The following is a 15,287-nucleotide window of genomic DNA, read 5'->3' on the forward strand; positions in this document are numbered from 1 at the left end:
ACACACACTAAGCAAAATCTTCCATTTAAGAATTACTACGTAGTTCTTGGGAAAAATCCTGAAAAAGGGTAATCGCTGTTCATTTATGTTTTAATTTTTCTATATGGCCCACAAAAATGTATCCAAGCATCTCACAAATGTTTAATATTAATGATGATGAGAACACTTGGTTCTTAGAACTCAGAATTTGGGTTTATTCCTATTTTGTTACTGAAAAAGCTCATGCACTGGAATGCTGGGGGAGGGAAGATCTGTGACTTCACTTGGAACAAATTGCAGTAACCATGGCTTGGTTTTAAGGAGACTGTCTGGCCGTGTTGAATTAGGCTATGGCACAAGGCTGAGTTCCTCAGGTGCAGGCAGTTGTGGTGATTGGAGCCCCAGCAGCAGCTGGGATTGCCAAGGCCTCAGCTCCTGCTCCCTGACCTTCTTAATTGCCAAAACCAGGAGTGTTGGTATGAAGTAAAAGCCAAAACAAAAACGAGGAGCAAAGGTAAACAATAAATCCATGTGTTGTCAGTCATTGAATTTGAAGGGCACTTGAGCTCCTTGGTTTGAAGCGTTGAGCCAGAGGACTTTAGAGCTGATGTTTCTGGGGCCAGACTGCACAGAGAAGGGTTGGTCTCAGGTTGTGGGGTGGCAGCAAAGCTGTTCTCAGGAAAGCTTCTGGGTGTTTTAATTTGTTTAGTGGTCTTTTGCGCCAGCTGCGGGTGTCTGTGCCCTGCCCTGCAGTGTTCTCTGGGGGAGTAGAGAACCCATAGTGAAGGAAGGGAGCAGCAATCAGAGACCTTCGCTTGTGCTGAACTGAAAATCCATAGTCCCAGATTTAATAACAGTGGGCAATACACTGCTGAGAAAGATGGGTAATGCAAAAAACCCCAGGTTTTACTTGGTGATTCGTGGCATTTTCTCATGGAGTGTGTATTGCAGGCCTAAAGGACAGAGCAAAACTTCACTCACTCCAATTTCTAATTGTTGTTCTGATGCAAGACAGTATAACCGGTGCCTTGGGTTATCACCCTTATTACTAAAAAAATAGGGGGCAGCTCTGAGAAAGAATAATTCCCCTGGAGCTCCTATGCCCACCCTCTCCCCACCTGGCAGAGTTGAGGCCAGAGCAGCTGTGCCTGCTTGGGTCAGCACCTCCCCTACTTTTATTAAGGTACCTGGAAGAGCTTCAAGCTGTGGTGAGAGTTTGTTGTTACTCTGTGTAGTATTTTTGTTTACAATACTGAACCCTATAACTTTAAAAATGTAGCTTATATGCCGAGTATCCTAAAACAAATTAATAAAATGTGTTTTATTCATTCAAGTTGCAAATTTTGTCTTGCTAAAAATAGGTTCCGTGCTTTGAGCATATTACCTTTGTGTGAAGCTGTCTCTGCCCTTCTGGTTTAATGTAATTAGGCAAATCTGACTTTTCCAGACTATTTTGTCCTTAGACAAATCTCTCACTACATGGTTTTCTAATATTTTTTCAATAGAAAATGTAGTGCTGGGAAGCAAATATACTTCCTGCTTTGGAACATGAAGACATGGAATTAAAAGCTGCAATTTTCCAGAGCAGGACAGAATGGTTTCCATCCCTTGGCCTTCTGAAAGCATATAGGGACAGGGGAAATGAGTCTGTAGTTTCAAGAGCAAAGAGCCATGACATTCTTAACCCTCTGGAAGCTGTTAGAAAAAATGCAACATTAACTCTGCCTGGGTGGGACACAAGACTCCACAGGAGGTCTTGTTTCCCATGGATGCAGCTGTCTTGTCTTCTGGTGTTGCTGAGGATTGTGGGGCAACTGGTTTGAAAACTCAGTCTGTGTAGAGTGTAACTGCATTAATTCCAGTATTGATTATAACTGGGCCTTAATAATTGTTGGCTTCAAGCTAAAAAGGCAAATCGCTTTCATTGATGTTAAAAATCTGCCTTGGTGCTAAAGCCATTGGAGCATAGAGCACTGGGGAGGGCAGAGTGCTAAAACCAGAGACTTGCTGTAGACACAGCATTTCCTTTGAAACAGCGAGTTTAATTAGAGTGTGAGGTGCCACATCCTGAGATGTTAATTTAAGTATTTATAATGTGCATGAAGCGATTCAAAAAGATCTTCAGCATTTTTGTGACCGAATCTGTGGTGGCTATATTATGGAGTATTCTCAGCTGAAAGCTAAGTCAGTCCAGGGAAAGTGCTCATCAGCTGTTTCTTTGATCCACGCAACTGTTTCACTGACACCTACAGTGCTAATTAATTCCCAGCCTCATGAACTAGGGACTCTTGTCTCTCATCCCAAAGTAGGGAATTAGCCCTTGGCAGAGCATGTGACTTTCAATTATTTTATCTGCAACCTTTTTGTCAACAATGCAGCTTTGTAAGTAGAAAACCCCAACTAACAGTGTTTTGTGGCTGTTCTGTACGTAGACTTTGAATTCTGGTGTTTACAGAGGGAGCCCGTGGTCAGAACAGCCCAAGGGAATTCCTGTTGTGCTTGGACTATGATGGTTTCATATTGTCAGGTGTAACAATGCCAAAGTGCTGAGACAAAGGCGGACATGTGGGAGGGCACCACTAGTGTCCATATCTCAGAGTTCACCTGCGGCTTTGTTCCATTTCTGTACTGTGTGTGTATGTAAGATGAGAACACTGATCCATGTAGGGACTTTTTTGGGAGCAGTTTATATTGTCTTTAAAGCACTGATCAGGCAGATATTTGGAATGCAGTACTTAAGGTCCAAGTCAGCTGAATTTCTTCTACTCAGAGAAGTTCAGTGTGGATGGTCTTATTTCTGCATGTGAACAAGCTAATTATTTTGGGAACTCATTGAAGGGCAATACCTGAATTATCGGGGAAGGCTGTGACAAGATTGGAACTGGGCTAAAATGATGATTGTTACCAGTAAGAGCAGCTGAGCGTACACTGTGCTGCTCTAGTCCTTCAGCATGTTATTAAAGCTGCCTGGCTTCTCTTATTGAGTTGGATGCACTCTGGCACCAGTATGTATTACGTACAAGTGCCTTATGTGTTTAAAAGGCAGAGTTCCTCCAAGATCCTGCCTGGAGGGAATGAATCCAACTGACTCAATACTTTTAAATGACATCTTTATAGGAGAAGAAATTCACCCTTTGGTTACATTACGGAAGAGAAACATTTTAACTGTAATCATTCCTACAGGAAGAGTTTATACTGTGTGTAAGGGTAATGCAGTGTGCAGTGTGACCGTGGGTTTGAATGGAAAAGCAGCCCTGACAAATAACCCCTTTTATAAACCTGATGCAGCTTCTTTGTAGCTACAATTCTAGATATAAAACTTCTATGTGAGAACAAAACCCAAGTGAAAACAAATGGGATGTGCTGTGAAGCTGCACCAGCTGCTCTGTCACATCTTCTTCGGTGGCTGAGAATAGCCAGGGTTGTCCTGCTCATTTGTGTTATTTCTTTGCCCAGGCCTCATGCTGAAGCCTCTTAAACTACACTCTTGTAACTGCAGACAGAAGTTTGCAACATGTCTGTAGTGACCAGCCTCGAACTCACAGTGAACAAAATGCTACTGAAACTTCCCACCACTTCCACTGCCTTTCAGCTCAAACCTTGAGGTGCTTTTGTTCTGTACTATCAGCAATTCCAAACATGGGCCAGACCGCTCTCCTTCAACAGGAGAGGGGTCTGGCCCTCTTTTAGTTTTACCAGAGGCTACCCTAGTAAAGGCTTTTCGACTTTGGTCTTAATCCCATGTTCAACAAATGTTTGCAGCAAAATTCATGTAAATTCCCGTTGTTAGATCAATTTGTCAGTACAGACAAGACTGCTGGAGGGGCTAATTGCGAATCTTTCTGTCTAATATAATTAATTATTGATTAATGCTTGATAGGCTGGGGTTTCAAAAAAAAGAAAAAAGAGAATATTAAGAAGAAAACAAAAAAGGTTGGTGTTTCATAAGAAATTCTTGGTAACTTAGGCAATAACTCCTACTGGAGAACTCCACACTTCCTAACTTCTTTCTCCATTTTTTTCTCCACTGTGACACGCAATATCAATGTGAAATTGTTGGCAAGTGACTTTTCAGGAGGAACTGATCCAGAGAAAGTGAGGAAGAGAGTTCTGGTGTTGAAGGTCTCATGTAATCATGTACCTTTTACATCCAGACAACAACAGAGGGCGATAGATCTCTAGAAAAGATCCCGGCTGCAGAGGGGTTTCCATTTGATCACGGTGATGGCGATTTGGGCAGCTCTTTGCACGGCCTCGCTGGGATCATCCAGACACCGCTGAAATGTGTCCCTGTGATCCAGCAGGGTCTGGCGGCCCTCTGGCAGCTCAGCCAGCAGGGTGAGGGTTTTGATTGCATTCAAACGGGCTTTGCTGGTTTCCTCAGCAACCAGCTTCAGTAAAGGTGGAATGGCTTCAGCACCCATAGCTGAGGATCTCCCTGTAGGGAAATAAACTGGCTTTGAAATGTGTTATGACATCTAATCAACATCCTTTCGGACTGATACGTTCCATTCCCTGCCCAGCTACAGCTCTGAACGGCCCTGGAGGTGCAGTGCACAGAGGCAGAACATGCTCTTTTTTCAGAGACCAGGGTTGGCTCCCAGCTGTTAATTTTTAAGGAAGAAGATCTTTCATAGTTAAGTTTATCTGCCTTGCACATTAGTATTTCATTTGCAACAAATTATCTAAGTGAGGCACCAAATGATAGACTAAACTATGTTTTGGAGGGGGGTGAGGGGGAATGGAGTGTGTTAGATGCCTTTAAGAACATCCTCCAGCCTTTCATTTTTAAAGATACTTCAAAGACCGAGATCCATTCCTGAGTTGTCTTTGGAAGCCTGAGAAAGGTTTGCAGAGGAGGACTGGAACACAACTGCTGTTATTAAGAGCCCTTAATGTCTAATTACTCATTCATCACACTGGAAATTTAGCAGTTAGTATTTTCAGTGTCATGTAAGTTACTTGGGAGAGCTACAGACCTTATTAATATTCATTGCTCTCCCAGCTGTGAGAGAGGAGCTACCTCTAATCCCAGAATGTTTCCAGAAAGCAGCGCTCCTCTGCTGAGCACTGGTGATTCAGTGTAGCTCCAGGTATGTGGATCTCTGTGTGGTCTGGACTTGGATGGAAAATGTTCCCCCTCTGGACGGTAATGATGCAGGTGAGGTAGATAAATAATTTCTCGGCCTACTTCAGGGGAATGAAATGTGGAATATCCTGTCCCCCCTAGGCACTGAGGAAGCAACAATAGTTGCTCAAGACAATTATAAAGAAATGCCCCAATCTTAGAGTTTCTTGACGAGCATTAAAACTGTCAGAAACTGAGGACTTGGGGGGGGGGGGGGGGAGGGAAGGGAAAATGTTTTGTTTTGTTGCTGAGTTGCCCTAGAATTGGATTTCTAGGAGGTACCCCAACAGAATTGCCTCTGTCTCTCACCCTGAGGTGTAACAGCAGCAAACATCAGCGCTCCTGTTGTGTTAACTTGAACTTCGGGCTGTGTGTCTTCCAGCAGGCTCACCAGCAGAGGAATCACTCCTTCTTTACACACCGCGATCTTCCCCTCTGCATGAGAACTGTGTAGAGAAGATGGTTAAGTTGCTTCCTTGAACAGTGCCTGCTGCCCGAGCAACCCCGCGGCCTCTGTCTACCTGGAGCCCGCAGCCCCGCCCCCGGTGCCACCAGCACTGTCCCACTCCTGCTGTGCTGCCCCTGGAGGGACTGTCCTGCTGGGAGGCACAGGACGGGTGCTGCTGCCCAGCCACCGAGGCGCCCGAGGGGATGGCTGTGCCTGGTGGCTGCTGAACCCACGTGCTGACGCAGTCCTGAGGATACCACACCGGCCTGGGTGGATGAGCTTCACAGGATTTTAGGTTATTTCTAGGTGATATCTGGATTTTTTAAAAAAGCTTTCTATGGTACACTGGACACTGATGGGCAGCTGCACGTAACAGGATGTAGGATTAAGGGTGTTGCTGGTCCTAATTACAATGGAGTTACAAACCTCGCTGGTGAAGCCTCTAGAGATTTTAAAACCTGCTAAATCAAGGGGCTGAAATGAATTCTTCTCCCAGGTCACTTTTATCTCTTTCTTTCCAGCCTCTCTAATGAGGAGAGTATTTAATGTGGCCCAGCTATTGCAGGGACTGAGAATGTAGCTCACGTCCATATTTCAGTTGCATTTTGCTTTCTTTCTATGACTCACATTAATAATACTCTTTTCCTCTAAGACCCCGCTTTATTATAGGCCATGAGGAAAGGTTTTGTGCCAGTTGATATGTAAACTACATCATCTGTAGACCTTTTAAAACTAGACATTTGTTGAACACCTTTATTATATCTTCTGACTGCAGGACAGTGGACTTAAGTTGTTCCTTTCATCCATTCTCTGATACACAAATTTAATATAAAGATTGCTTTTTCTGATCCATCACTGACGTATGTGGCAGCCTGTGGCAGAAAACTATTTCTGTCTTCAATCACAGTGAAAGTTTCCCAGGACCTTTAATTTTCTGAGAGAGAGCACTTTTCCAAAAACATAAGGGAGCTTCTCTCTATCTCCGTAGTGGTCAGAATCCTGCTTCTACAAGATTTTTCAACCAAGAATTTTTTCCTAGCAGTGCTGTACCAGGAAAAAATCTTGACTCCACTGCCAATATTGAAAATGAACAGAAGGAGAAGGAATGACTGATCAGCATCTGCTTTCTTCAGAGATTTATAACAGTTAGGAATTTTTTAAGTCTCGTGTGTCCCATTTTGTTTTACCCATGTGTGCATTCAGGCTGATAGTGCTTCATGTGTGAAATATGGCAGCTTCAGTGTGTAGTGGAACACAGCTGTAAGTGAATGGCATTTATTTACTCCTGGAATTAGTTCTTTTTTGGACGTAAGCATTAGAGAGGTTTCTTTACCTGATTTCTAACAGGACCCAGGCTGCTTTGCTCCTGGTGGCTGTGGAGGGGTGTGAGAGCTTTTCCTTCAGGACAGTAACAACACCAGCTGCCAGGGCTTCAGAAACTTCCACATGGAGACAGTTGGAGAGGGTATCAAGAATTAACTCCTGGATCTCATCCAACTCCGTCTTCAACTTCAGGACCAGTGGGGGAATCAAATTGGCCCGCAGGACACCACCAGCCCCTGCAGAGGAGACAGGGAAGGAACGTGGATGAGAGCTGAATGCAGTTACTATTGCTACCTGCACCTGGAATTTCTTCAGAGGATCAAAAGACATGTGGGAACTCAATTCCTTACACAGAAGTGGGATTGAGAGATGGAAACTATTCCAACACTGCCCTGTTTATAAATGTCATCTTAGCATTGCTTCTTCAGGAAGCTTCCCCAAAACGCCTGTAAAAAAATCAGGACCAGGTAATAACCAACATGACAATTGCTCTGATGTCCCCAGTTTCTTCCACTATAATATTTATGCCAAAATTATTCTTGCAAGGAAAATATAGGAAATATATATACATTACAAAGTCACCTTCTATCCAGCCTTCCCAACTGTTCTCAACATGAACAGATGCTAAGAGAGGCAGAGATGTTAGCCTTTAGAGCTCACTCTTTGATTCTCCATGGTGGTTTCTGGAGGGGGAGGGGGGGGGGGGGAAATTAAGATTTTGGGAACAGTCAGCTTCCTCACACATTTCTTTGTAGTAGTTCTGTCCAGGCAAAAATTTAAATCCAGAACTTTCTAGCAGTCAGTACTCTTGCACTGGCTCCTAAAATATAACATCAAAGGCAGAGACATCATAATTTGTCCCGCAAGTGATGTCTTTGCTATGAGTAAGAGTCTGATTTGTACCATTTCTTACCCTTTACTAAGTCAAGCCTGCAACAGCAATACCAGGGGAAAGCAGAATGTACTGTCCACAAGTAACTATGTGAAAACAAAATTCTCCAGCTTGTCTTGTTGCTAGGACTGATTCTTTGGTTGCTACGAGAAATGTGGCTCCTTTCAAAGTGATTCATATGTGGTTAGATAAGGAAGTTTTGTGGATAAGAGTCATCAAGGTATTTTCAAATGAATCTCCACAGCAGAGACAAGTGGGAAAGAGATTTTAATGACCGTTGGTAGTGCATAGGAGAAATCCCTCAATTTGACAATTGCATGAAAAACATTCTTCTAATCTAGAGGTTATTCTGTTGTACATATTTCTGAGGCTTTGCTAACACTGAATAACTTCTTCTGTTACTGACTTATTAGGATCCATGTTACAATGCCAGAGCAAAGGAAATGCCTTGGGGTGATACTACAGCTTTACTACCTGTACTACATTTGGAGGTCAGTTTCTGTGAGAATTCAAATAAGTAAGGAAAACCAGTTCTGAGACAATTTATTTTGAAGGCTAATAGCATCTTACAAACAAGGATTTTTCCTTGTGCCAGAAAGGCAAAGCAGGAAAGGACAGTGAAATAATGTTCTTTGAAGCTGTGGCTCTGTGTGTCACTGCACGGGGGAGGTGGCGCTTTCACAGTGAAAAAACCCCCAACCAACCCTATATTGTTCCCTGGAGGAACAAAAGAAAATTGTCCAAGAGTAATTCCAGCCCATTTATACTGTCCCTGCAGTAGGATGTGATAAGGGGCACCTGCACTATTGCTCTGGCAAAGGACTCTGTTGGAGGGTCCCTGAGAAGGAGGCCCAGCTCGTCCATCCCCAGCAGCAACCCTCTTGACAAGGATTGCTGGGGTTTGGATTGGACATTATAGTACGGAAAGATTTTGGTAGGTTAGACAACAGCAGGAATGTGTCTGGGAATTCTCCGTGCCTTATGGAACGCCAGGCAGTAGGGAACCCACTAGTGAACTGCTCCCAAGGAAGCAGACTAAAGCAGTCTCAGATGACTTTAAATCGTGCCCAGAATTCCTTTAGCCACACTTCTCAACAGTCTTTTGAAATGGCCTGTGAAAGACAAGATTTTTCAAAGGCAACTTTCTGAACTCCTCCCGAAGTTTTTCATGAAAAGAAACTCCATGGCCTGAGTGCATGAAATTGGAATCCCTAGACTGCTCACAGAGTCACCACATGCACTTCTAAATTCTGGATTGCTGTGGAAATCCATACAAAATCACAATTTGGGAGGCACAGTTTCAGAGGAAGAGTAATGAATCGGAGGTGACAGACTTAAGCTTACACTGCCTGTCACAAGCACCTGTGTGTAGCTTTAACTCCCATGGATCCCACTGTTCCTTGGGACAAACCTTCATTGAACAGAGCAGACACACTCTGGCTTGAGCCCAGAGAAACCACTGTTTGATTTAACTCAACATTCCATCTGACTGTAACAACTGCTGCTGTAGCATTTCCTCTACCTCCTTCATGCAGGGAGATGTACTTTGTTCTTTCCTATTTTTTGTACTCACTTTCAAATAATTACTAGCCAGTTTTAACCCATCATCTTCATTTTCACTTTCCTGCAATTCCCTCTTTTTCAGGACTTTTTGCTAAGTTCTCTCAATTCTCTCGATCACTTTATCATCATACAGCCAGGAAGTACTACCAGCATTCAGGTTTCACTTCTTAGTGTCTGTGTTTCAATTATCTTTAATATATTCCACCAATACATTCACCCAGCCGGGGCTGCTTTCACTGGCCCTTGGCTTTATTCCTTGCAATTAATGTTTATTGACTTTCTTTGCCTCAGTCATCCCTCATTCATTGCATTTGCACTTCATGTCTTCTTTTAGTGATGGCCTTTACTATTGCACTGCAGTCCTGGGTGTGAAACCCAACAAAGCCACTTTGTGTCTATGTCTATAAGCTGCTGAGATAATGTACAGTGTTGTCTAGAACAGCTTTGATTTTGTGCAGCCATTAAGCAGTAGTTATTCTGGGGCTACTGGCGCTTATTTTGTCTGAACATTTGGGATGTTCTAATTTTTTTTTTAAATTAATTTTGTTTTACCAGGCCAGGTCTCTGTACCAGGAGCTTTCTGGTCTACTGTTTTTCTCAAGCTGTCCGAGCTGAAATGCTGTCATGCTACTAGAGGGAGCTTCCCAGATATAAATATAGAAAAAAAGATTAATTGTTTGACCTTGTCAAAAGTCTCAGTGTGGTGAAGACAAAGAGGTTGGAGAGGAAAGGCCATCAACAACAACAAAAAGACTACCTAACACTGAGACTCAAATTTCCACATGGAAATTCGTCATGGTTTTACCAGGGGAACTGCAGGTTGAAAGGTCTAGGGAGGGAAAAGGGAGGAGGCAAAATCAGTGGCAAGTTGTTTGGGAGTCACTTGTAAATTAGAGCAGTCTCAGATCCATGGATCTTAGTGAGCGAGCAATAGGAGGGGAAGGTAAGCTGGGGTTTTGAGTAGTCCTATACTGAAAAATACAGTGGCATCCGCAGGATATCGAATTTTTCATTAAAATACTGCCCTTTCAGAGGGGATTTATCTATTGCAGAGAGTGTTCTAGATACCCTGGGCCCAGTGAAGTAGTTGGGAAAAATGTTTTCAAAATGCAAATAGTTGCATTTGCAGCTGCGTAGTTAACATCATTATTGATCTGTTTTTCTGAGAACTTCTAATCTTCCCTTGGGCTGCTTTTTATCTGAGAACTCATCTCTTCCTTCTCATAGCCCTCTGGCCACTCTCATCCTCCCTTTCCTGATTTTTTTTCAAATAGGCCCAAAGAGGAGTTGCCATTTATTCTGTTCTCTGAGTATGGCTGCAGGGCATGTAAACAAGTTAAATTTTGTAGAAGACAAAGGAGTCATTTATAGTACATAACAGGGGTGTTTTGTTTTGGTTTTCAATTACATAAATCAATTAAATCACATTACAAATCCTTTTCCTTAAAAATGCTGGTTTTAAACTCAATATGTTTGTTTTGGTCTGAAGCATATGCCTCATGCATGGCCACAAAGTGACGACTGGTGTAATAGAACACAGAAAAATAGTATGGAAACACAGATTATCTAGAATATGAATCTTTGCTGGCACTCTGGATGTCTCTCTGCGATGGTCACACAACTATTTGAAATGCTCAGTAAAGGCATTTGTGCTTAGGAAGGGGCAAACCAGGAAAAGCAAAGCAGAGCCAGACATCACGAGAAGGTAACCTGCTGCCTGGCATCACACCCAGCTGTGACAGCCTGGTGGGAGCTCACTGACTGAGGAGCCAAATGATCCTGACAAAACTCCCAGACCAGCAGCTCTCTTGCTTGCCCTGCAATAGTTTATTATCATTTTAGAGGGAATAAAGGGTTTATTAACCTTATGAGTGCCACCCTATATTGTAGACACTGGCAAACACAGTGATGCTTTCGGGTGATGCTTCCTTTGTGACAAGAGTGATACCTTGAGTGGCAAGATGAGCGCAGGGGATGCTGCCCCTGCACACCTTCCTTAATGACTCCTTGCTCACTACTGTTTAAATGGAAAAAGTACAATTTATTCTGGGAAGATCTCTGAGTCACCTGTCACAAGAGCACAGTTTGAGAACCTTGTAGTAGCTTATTTAATGTTAAGATTCAGCATTTTGATTCGCAGTGCTTCCAGCATTATGGCTGTGTCAGGGAGTAGATTAAATATAATACTATAAATACTATAAAACTGGGCTGAACCTTCTGGTGAGTTTGGAGCAGGAGGCAGACCACATTAAATGAATTTAATCACCTGCCTATAACCCAGAAGGCTTCACCAAGCCTTCTACCTGAAGAGGAGAATTCTCTTGACGTCTTTGAAAACCAGAATATTTTCCTCTTCTTTGCAAGAACAGTTCTCCATATTTCCATAACAATTTAACAGGAACAAACAGTAGTGTCCCAAAGGATGACTATGCCTAGAGACAGAGGGTGTCTCTTATCTGAAAGGACTGAGGGGTGGGAAGTCTCTGTTTACATGAACTGAAGAGCTACTGGGATATGAAGAGAACTGAGGAAAACACTGCAGAGATTGGATCAGACTAGAAATAGTAAACAATTCTGTATCAAACCATTTCAAATGTGAGCATTGGCTGGGTGTGTTTGTCTTATGAGAGCCCTAGGGATTTACCAGGTACAAAATCACAACCTCAACAGTAGTGTCTGTCAGATCCTTATTAAAAATACAAAACCTTTATAAAACTTTATAACCTTTATAAAAGCATTATGTGATCTGCTTTTGAAGCTACTGAGAATTTTTCCCATACTCAGGATTTTGGGATGTTGTCTGAATGAAAGACATGACAGAAATTAAGGTTATAAAAATATTATAAAGTCTGCAGTACCCTGCAGGAACACATAATGTGGCTGCCTCTGGGGATGCTTTAAAAACCTAAAACGTTTCCAGCATTAACAAGGAAGAGGAAAGATTGGTCTGATAAACAAGAGATTCCTAAGCCTCAGTAAAGAATGAAAGAGATTCCTGCATATCTTGTTTTTGTTGTTAGAAACTTTGCTTTAGAGTGTGTGCAATTGTAGTATCAAAGCACCACTGAAAAAATTAAAATAGAAACTACATCTGATATATCTGCATTAGCTTCTCTGGTATAATTTAAAAATCCAAGAAGCAAGTTACTTTAAAAAAAATTGTCATTTTGATAGTAATTAAGACTGCCTGTAATCAGCTGCTTGAAAGGAGTAGGTTTAACTATTTAAATCATTCAGGACCAATGAGATGACCTCCTATGTACCTAAATGTGTGAATGCATGTGCATACACGTAGTATGCATTCGCCGATCTTCCATGCATATTGATCACACAAACTGGGAAATTACTTGGATTTTATTTCTCTGACAAAGTATCTTTATCATGAGAACATTTTTTAAAGGCAAACATTGGTTTCAAGTAAGTCAGTTGAACAGCTGAGAAACCATCCAGAGCCATTTTACAATGTTTTACACGAATAAAAAGAGTTTTAACCTTTTAAGTCCAACTGCCTTACAAGCCCCTAATGTGAGACCAATGCACAATTGCAAGTTTTCAGAACTTCTGCTGAGAAAATAGATTGAAAGAAAAATAAATCTTTCCTCTTTTGGGACAGAGGGCCAAACAATTAAAGCAATGTGAATGAAGTTCAAGAAACAGTTTTCTCAGCGATCTTAAATTTCTATACCTGGAAGTTATACCTGTGCAACTGGAATTCTGCATTACAAAATGGGATTACATAGCCAAGTAACCATGATAACATCTTGGTTATCTTTAAGGTTCACCTTCTGTAAGTAGTGAATTAATCCCATGCATGCTCAGGCATTAAACAGCATTTTTTTCAGTTTTGTTCCTTAAGAGAAACATGCCATTAAGATGGTGAAAGTATTCTCTGAACTTCCATAGTACAATTGAATGGCAATCCATCAGAAACAGAGGTATATGAATGAGGAAGTTGCCTATAGAGATTTGATTATACTACTGTCAAACATTAAAAATGAGAGGCTTAAAGCAACCAAATATCTAGAATTAATTATGTGTCACATTCTGAAGAATTTTGTCCTGAACATTAACATAAACTTACTTTGAAGATATGAATCATTGCACAGACTGAAAACTGAACAGACTGAAAGACTGAAAATAGTGGTAGAAGACAACAGGAGGAAATTAATGGGAACATGAATGCAGTCTCATTGTGTAAGCACTTCTTTTTTACATTTTCTCCATTGTTAGAAGGGTGGGAGGTTTTATGATTTGATTTAGTTTAGTTTAGTTTAAAAAATGACCTGATAGAAATTTCAAAGAAGAAGGAACTGGAGAAATTGGTGTTGACAAATCCACTGCTTATATTTGCTGGTCAGACATGCTGGCAAAGCTGCAATAAGACAATTTTATCCTACAGTTCACACTGCTTCCACTGGTGCCAAGAGGAGCATAATTGACTGGTGAGAACTGATAAAACCTCCTGAAAAGAAGAATACAGTACTAGAGGTGGGTGAAATCCTTTTCTGCTTCAGATGCTCTGGCTTGGCAATTTTGTTTGAAATGGGAGTAGAAGAAACACATCTTGATTAGAACCGCAGGCCCAGATGGCTGCACGACGTGAGTGGAGCTGTGTGGAAAAGGCAGATTGAGCCTCCTCTTTCCACTCTGCTACTTTGCAGATTTCATGTTTTCCATGGGAAGCCATGTTCTTAAGGAAAACTACTTTCTGCTACTCAATGAAAATTGCATTCTGTTCTGACCGAGGTTCTACAATAGTGCTTTCCAGTGTGTTTTAGCCTATATTTTATTTCAAGCAGTGAAAAATTAAAAAATCTTAATTGAATACAAGCCTGCCAAGGTGTGGGCTGCTTTGAGGATGATTTGTTTTTTGAAGTACCTCCCCAGTAAATGTTGGGCACAACAGCAAAATGAACCTGTTACTTAACCTGGACTAGAATATTAGGTCTAGCTTCTGTAAACATGCCAGATTAAGCACAGGCACTTCAACAGTACTACTTATGTGCTTATCTATAAGAACATTATATACAGAGGATTCAAAACACTGTTAAACAGAAACAGAGAATACACTTTGTGTATCTACTTTGTGCTTCATAAACGGGTTGGTAGATAGATGGGAAACTCTTAGAGTTTATGTAGATGCAAAACCACCTGTGGACCTGACATCGAATAAGTGGACAATTGTCTAAACCAATTACTTAGTCCTGACTGCAATATTCCAAATTTTTGAAGAACTGGACTGGCATTTGAAGTCCTCATAGTAAAGCTACCTGGATGTCCCCAACTCTTCTTCCATAGCTTCCCAGAATTACCTTTGCTCCTCAAAAAAAATTGTCAGTCTTTTTCTTTTTTTTAAACTACCAAATAATTTCTGTTAATCAGACACAAGGAGGTTATAGAAGAGATAAATAACAGTGCCTGGTGAAATTGTAGTTACATCTTGTGGTTCTCATATGAAGTAGAGGATACAAGAAAATGTGAAGTCCAATTATAACATTTTTTCCAAGTATCTATTAAAATCTATGTAATCCTTCTGAGGTCCCAATTTGATGCTTCTTTAGCTGGTAAGAACATAAGTGGCAAAACTAAATATATTTGAAATCAATACATTTCTTCTTTTTGTTCATTTGTTTGTGTTATTACAAAAATTTTTAAAACCCACTAAATGCCTACCTGTATCCTCAAGTGGGAGAGACCTACTTTCAAGCCAATCTTGAGTGAATATTTAATCATTTTTATGAAGTAGAAAACCCCCAGGAAGGAAGACTGCAGGATGGAAGTGGGTACCCTAAGAGTAACCAACAACACATTGCTCAGACCACTTTAACAGAAGATCTGAAGCTGGTACAATTTGTTTTAAAAGCTTCGGTTTCAAAAAATTCCTGGCACTCTCTAATTGCATCTCCTGGGTGTAATTCCCAAATATCTCTGTATTTTGATCTCAAGTGATTTTG

General features: G+C 41.4%; 1 protein-coding gene across 1 annotated transcript in view; it reads right to left on the reverse strand.

Moving 5' to 3' along the window:
* Window positions 1-3,072: 3,072 nt before the first annotated feature.
* The window catches only part of RSPH14 (radial spoke head 14 homolog), a 70,043-nt gene continuing 57,828 nt past the window's right edge, over window positions 3,073-15,287 (reverse strand). Inside the window, exons 5-7 of the mRNA XM_032127784.1 lie at window positions 6,889-7,114; window positions 5,417-5,553; window positions 3,073-4,417 (exon numbers count right to left, since the gene is read on the reverse strand). Coding sequence (XP_031983675.1) covers window positions 4,158-4,417; window positions 5,417-5,553; window positions 6,889-7,114 — 623 coding nt within the window. The 3' untranslated portion in view covers window positions 3,073-4,157. The remainder of the gene's footprint in view (window positions 4,418-5,416; window positions 5,554-6,888; window positions 7,115-15,287) is intronic.

Source organism: Corvus moneduloides, chromosome 18 (genome assembly GCF_009650955.1).
Source record: "Corvus moneduloides isolate bCorMon1 chromosome 18, bCorMon1.pri, whole genome shotgun sequence".
In the NCBI taxonomy this organism is placed as follows: Eukaryota; Metazoa; Chordata; class Aves; order Passeriformes; family Corvidae; genus Corvus; species Corvus moneduloides.